At 38.0% G+C, this 6,722-nt stretch overlaps 1 protein-coding gene across 1 annotated transcript in view; it reads right to left on the bottom strand.

Moving 5' to 3' along the window:
• Positions 1–354: 354 nt before the first annotated feature.
• Positions 355–6,722, bottom strand: part of b3gat2 (beta-1,3-glucuronyltransferase 2 (glucuronosyltransferase S)) — a 47,088-nt gene continuing 40,720 nt past the window's right edge. Inside the window, exon 4 of the mRNA XM_086045884.1 lies at positions 355–921. Within this exon, the coding sequence (XP_085902010.1) occupies positions 835–921 (87 nt within the window). The 3' untranslated portion in view covers positions 355–834. The remainder of the gene's footprint in view (positions 922–6,722) is intronic.

The raw sequence follows: 6,722 nt of genomic DNA, 5'->3' as shown, positions 1-6,722 counted from the left end.
GATGAGCATTTGACAATGTTCCCTCGACTGACAATCTCTCTCAGAATATTGTGATGCCACTAGAAGAGTTTACATGGATTTTGCTCAAATTCTCATCGGTTGCTGGCACGTTCGTTAGACTGCAAAAAAGTTGAGACTAAATCCACATTCTAAATCCATTTTGCTTTCACCATCGCTTCATGGTCATGTCCACTCTGGTTGACCCAAATCTTCCTGAACTTGTTTTGTCAGTGGATACAGCTGAAGAACACGGCTATCAAAAAGATCTGAAAGTGAATTCATGCACATCCCAAATTTTCATTATCACTAACTCTGAGAAATGTTACAGTAGCCATGTCAGACAATCTTGGCAAGTACAGACCACAAGTCTTTATTGTTTAGTATTACATCAGTATTACACAGCAACAGTAATGCTTAAATGCTTAAAAAAAAATCACATTTGAACTTTCTCACAATGCTGTTTTTTTTTTTATTTTTAATTTTGTTTTACAGCCAAGGAACGCACAGTTTTCATTGTCTTGTTTGGGGTCATTTATGGAGCAGTGGTTCACGCTGGAGACTTTCCACTGCTGCTCTTTAATTGATAGGTGGTTAGTCCGGGATCACGGTCAGCTGGGATTGACTCCAGCCCCCCTGTAAACCCTGAAGTATCCTTCAGGACATTGTTCAGTGCTGTGTTCATGTTGACAAGTCTTGACTTACGCACGTGGTCCGTGTTATGTTGTTGTTCATTGACGAGAGCGAGCTGTGTGCTACCAGCAAGTTCCAGCTGAGATTTGTTGAGAATCCAGAATCCCCTTCTGTTTTAAAATACAATTCTCTTCATACAGTAGCTCACACCTCGATGACCACTGTGTCCTTAGGATGCTTAGACTCATTTCCAAGGTGTGGTTTCTCAGTGCGTGTATGCCAAACCAGCACCTGGGGAGCAAAAAGCAACAAAAAAGCAGTTGAATTACTAACAAACACACACACACACACCCACACACCCACACACACATTTGTGTGAATGCAGGTGATACAGGTTTTCAGCAATATAGTAGCAGCTGTTGCCAACACTCTGCATCCAAAACATATTCACTTATTTCAAAATGGGGGAAAAAAAAACACAATTAAAAATTCCCAACACCCGATAATGACCGTTGCCTTCATCTGCATTTTTACAGGCAAAAATCAGAAGTGGATCAAATATCTCCAAGTGTGAGTTGGTGCATCAAATTTGCAGATAAGTGATGTCTACACACACGGTCTGAACAAATAACACAAAAAACAGCAGCAGCAGCAGCAAACAGGCTGTTTCAGTAAGTAAACAGTGATGTTGGACACTCACGCTGAATAAATAGTAAAGAAAAAGAAAATCCAGCATATCGTCGCTGTCATGTGAAAAACACTTATCTCCATTTTTTTTTTCATTTTCTTATTTATACATGAATCGTGTTTCTGTATTGCAGACATCACATTAAAGTGAAAATTAAAAAAGTTTCCAAAATTGGAGATACGTTTTTTTTCACAGGACAGCCACGATATGCACTGAATCGAAATTTAGTACAGACCAAGCCACAGTTACTCACTGAGCTCTCTGGGTTTCTCTTTTGGCCCGGAAGTTTTAGCAATTTATCCAAATATGTATATGAAACCTGTTTAACAAGCCCCAGTTGTTTATTTGCATGTTGCAAACATCAATCACAGGAGGGAAAAAAAACAAACAGCCCTTTAAAACGCAGAGACCTCATCGCTGCCTATGACCTTGACGGACAGGGACTCTTAAATTGCTCCGTGTGTGTGCAGAATGAGGAGAGTGAAGGTGTAAGGAAAGAGGGAGCCCGTCAAAGCACCCACTGCTACTCTGAAATTTGGGTCCCCCCAAAAGAATTATTAAACTACTACTACTACTATCTGTTTTCCTTTGAACTGCTGCACTCATATTCCATTGTATTTTGCTTCTTGCTGGTGTTTGTGCCAGGAGAGATTCTACAGCCTGACACCTCACCAAACGTCTCCAAGCAAGAACAACACACACACACACACCGCTGCAGCTCTTTTACACACTTTGCAGTCAGAGTCGCAGCATTTTGGTGAGAAAACACTGCCACCCCTTTTTTTTCTCCATTATTATTCCCTGCGTGAAGCTAATTATCTTATAATTCAGATGTGTATGACATTTGTGGCTCCAAAACAACATTTTGCACTCTGAGATTCATAGGGCTTTGATTTATAGTAGGCTGAAAATACCACAAGTGTGTGCGTGTGGGCTTCTTCACTTGGAATATGTCACTAACTGCCCACTGTGCCACTAATTGGTCCACTTTGCATACTTAACGAGACTAATGTGGCATCCACTAAGAACTATGCCAGAGCTGTGGGGACTGTGAGTGTGTGTATGTACAGTATGTATAGGGCTGTGTGTGCGTGGGGGTGTGGGGGGGTGTGCGTGCGGGTGTGTGAGTGTGCCCACCTACACTAATAGTGGCCTCTGAGCTGCCCTTGAATATCTCGGTCCTTTTAAAAAAAAAAAAAAAAAAAAAAAAAAAAAAAAAAAAAATTGGGGATGTCTGACTTTTTTCTCTTATGGCTATGCATGCTCTCTCTTTCTTTCTTTCTTTCTTTCTTTCTTTCTTTCTTTCTTTCTTTCTTTCTTTCTTTCTTTCTTTCTTTCTTTCTTTCCTTTGTTCCCTTCTTCCCTGAGGCGAATTGGAGACAAAAAGCTTTACCTGGTAGTTTATTCGCCTTAATAGCATAGAGAGAGAGAGAGAGAGAAAGAGACAGAGAATGAAAATGTTTGCACACGCATATCTATTGTTTATTGTTCATATACATATAAATATATACATACATAGTAGTATACAGTAGAAACAGAAACAGCATATATGGCAAAGGCTTTATATATAATATATATATATATATATATATATATATATATATATATATATATATATATATATATATATATGGATATATAATATATATATCCATATATATATACATATATGCATATATATATATTATATATATATATATATATTATATATATATATTATTATATCATATATATATATATACACACACATATATATGTATATATATATTATATATATATATATATATATATATATATATATATATATATATACACACACACATATATATGTATATATATATATATATATATATATATATATATATATATATATATATATACATACATATATATCTACAAGGGTCATCTTAAATGTGGACTTTTTAATGTGTAGAAGAGTTAGGATTGTAACATTTCTTAGACATGTCTTGACCTTTTTTCTTCAAGCAAGACTCTAATAGCACTCTTGCAATAAACCTAATAAGCAAAGGGATCAAACGCATACAATCCATATTTAGAACCAGTCAGGAAAGCAAACCAGATCAGTAGGTTTCCACAGACACATTAAGCCCACAATAATAGAATGAAACACAATTTAACAAAAACCTGAGAGTCGATGCAAATGAAATAAACCAAAGTGTCATCTTTCAGTCGTCTTTGAGGCGCATCTCCTTGTGTCACTCCGGTCATCCATCCATTTTCTACGCTGCTAAAGTGGCCACATATAGAGCCAAACCACCATTCACACAGTCACAGAGTGGGAAGTGAACCCACCCTGCCTGTACCAAAGTCTGACAAGTGTACCACCACATCACTAGTAAGGTCACTGTATCTCAAAAACTGAGGAAAAGTGTTGATCCCGTCAAAACTCTTCAGGTCAACAGTGAGGCATCTCAAGGGATTTGTGATGAATTAAATTTGACTTGATTTTGACTTCTTTAACAATACACATGATGCAAGTTTCAATTTTGAGCGAGGATCTAACATTCTTGTTCGACAGTCAGCCCGCGTTGAAAGAACTAAAACGGAACTAGAAGACCATGTAAAGCGCCAGGAATTGAGATCATCGCTGCAACAAAAAAAAAAACGGCTTCGCTACTGAGGAGCCACAGACAAGTTTGGTGCAATGAAACTCGCCTTGGAGGATGGAAGCAAGCCATGATTGTTGCTCTCCGTAATAAAGCAGATCTTTCCAACTGCAACAACTGGAGCGGGATTACATTACTATTGATTTCCTGCAAAGCTTTTATGAGTGCTACTCCTCAACGGCATTTTCATAGCTGTTGATAAAAACAGATTTAACTGCAAATAGTCTGTCTTCCCCCACTCAAATACACAGTTAGAATGGACTAAAACGCACACGGATGTTTACATTTCCCTTCCCTCAGTCGTCCTTCTTCTTGGCGCCCCCTTGGACACCATTAAATAAATGCAAGAAACTGATGTTTGTTAGCAATTCTCCTTACGGCTGATGCTTTCAGCAAACGTGGCCTGTTTTTTGAGGTTTCTAGTCTCTATTTTATCCCATTAAAGACGCATAACCGCCTTTCTACCTCTAGAGCCCAGAGCGCTGTTGCATCTTTCCACCCTTAAAGCCGGGAGAGCGTATATGTCATTTTCTCTTTTATTTAGTTCTCAGTCTCTTAAAGCGGAAGTCAACCCAAACATATTTTTTTCAACAATATGTTCCCAGCAGGCCCACTAGTTCAAACACGACATTCTGATTAATTTTGCCTTTATGGAATATCAATTAAGCAGCAAAATGCACTCGTTTTTAGCCATCTCTGGGGGCAGCCATTTTGTCTTCTGTCGACTGAAAATGACATCACATCTGCTCACAATGACCAATCACGGCTCAGATTCAGAGAACAGGTCAGCCGTTATTGGTTGTTATGAGCACTTGTGATGTCATTTTCAGTCGATAGAAGACAAAATGGCCGCCCCCACAGATGGCTAAAAACGAATGGATTAGCACTTATACCACAAATGCAATATTTATCAGAATTCCGTGTTTCAACTAGTGGGCCTACTGGGGACTTATTCTTGAAAAAAATATGTTCGAGTTGTCTTCCACTTTAACCAATGAAACGCATCAGAATTAGGCATGCACGATGTGTCTTTTGAAAATCGTGATTGCGATATGCGCATGCGCGATAGTCACATCGTACGACGTGCAATGTTTTAACTTTTTTTTTTTGTTAGAACACGCAAACTTTTTTTTTGCTTCAAAAAAGCAGCAAGCTACTCCGTGCTACACAGCCTGTCTCGCTCACCCACTCCTTCCTTCCGGCCCCTCCCCCTCCACTCTGCTGTCTGCTAACAGGCGAGGAGAGACAGCGGCAAAAGCGGCAGTAGATGGATTCAGTCCCCAAAAGAAAGTCAACATACAAAATATGAAAGTATTTGGGCTATAAAAAGGAAGATTCAGAACAACTAAATGTCCTTTGCCAACAGTGCCTCACCGTTGTTGCTGCAATCGCCGTCACAAGCCCCTGTGTGAGCAGTTCAAACTAAGAAGTGGGACCCGAGGTGAAACTGCATCTACTCGAAAAACAATTACAGACGCCTTAGCCAGCATAACTCCTTAGGATAATAAGTCCAAACAGCACCGACAAATCACGGATGCAATATGTTTTACAGACCGTTTTAGTTATTATTATATTTTTGTGAACAACTCACAACTTCCTGCTCTTTACGTTTTAATATTTTTGTTCTAATTTGTTTACAACTTTGCTGCAGTTCCACAAAGGTTTTTTTTTATCTCAATGTTATATTTTTGTAAACAACTCAGGCGCTATTAGACCTGCTTTTTAACTTTTTAATATTTCATAGTTTAGTTTAAAGGTGTTTATAACTCTGCTGCTGCTTTAGAGGTTTTTTATTGTCTTCTATTTTTTGAAATGACTCAAGGGTCTAGTGCACCTGCTCTTTTTATTTTTTTGTTTAAAATATATTTAATATTTTGCTGCTGTTTACATTGAAGTGTGAAATACAATGTTAAATAATCTATTCTGTTACAGAGACATGACCTCTGTGATCCCTTTTATATACAGGAATCATCATTCACAGATGAACCCCCGTAGTCTGGATTAAACAATATTATATGAATACAATGATGTCATAGTGAGTTAACCAAATTATTCACAAACAAATCTATTCAAGTCATTTGGTGAAAATTCTATTTTTAACATCGCAATATATTGCAAAATATCGCAACCCCCGCCAAAAATCGTAATGTCATTTTTTTCCAACATCGTGCAGCCCTAATCAGAATATACACGTGGTGGTGTCGTAAACCCGTGGAGGATGTCCCGGAAATATTTCGAGTTATAATGGCATGTTTGGAGACAATGACATTATCGACGTCTTTGAAACAGAAAAGAAGATGGTAATTACCACTCGATTTTTTTTTTAACTAAAAGTAGTGCTTCTCTTGCACATTTTTTTTTAAATGTCTTTGATTGAAACAGTAAAGATGAATAAACTCGGTTGAACACCACATTCTTTTGGAATTATGCTTCTGTCTGCTACAGGGGCTGATACATTAATTATTTTGTAGGTGTTGAATTTCTGGGAAAATTTCAGGTTTTCAAGAGTAATTTCAAAGATGACTTTAGGTTTTGGGGAGCTGTTGAGTTAAGCGCTTTATGCTTTAATGGGCTAAGCGGGGGAAAAAAACGACGAGCCAAGACTGAGGTCAAAATCTGCATATTTACCTTTATTTTGGTTCCTTAATCCAAATCTGAAAGTCTTCTGGCACTTTTTCCATTGACTCTGTGGTTCCAGTTGTAACCCGGTTGCTGAGATTGAGAAGTCACAGATAAAAACAAACTCCTGGTCTTAAATCCATTGCGCATATAGTCTG

This window comes from Filicampus tigris, chromosome 11, assembly GCF_054856515.1.
Source record: "Filicampus tigris isolate MCC_2025a chromosome 11, RoL_Ftig_1.0, whole genome shotgun sequence".
Classification (NCBI taxonomy): domain Eukaryota; kingdom Metazoa; phylum Chordata; class Actinopteri; order Syngnathiformes; family Syngnathidae; genus Filicampus; species Filicampus tigris.
This window is presented reverse-complemented; position numbering and strand designations above follow the sequence as displayed.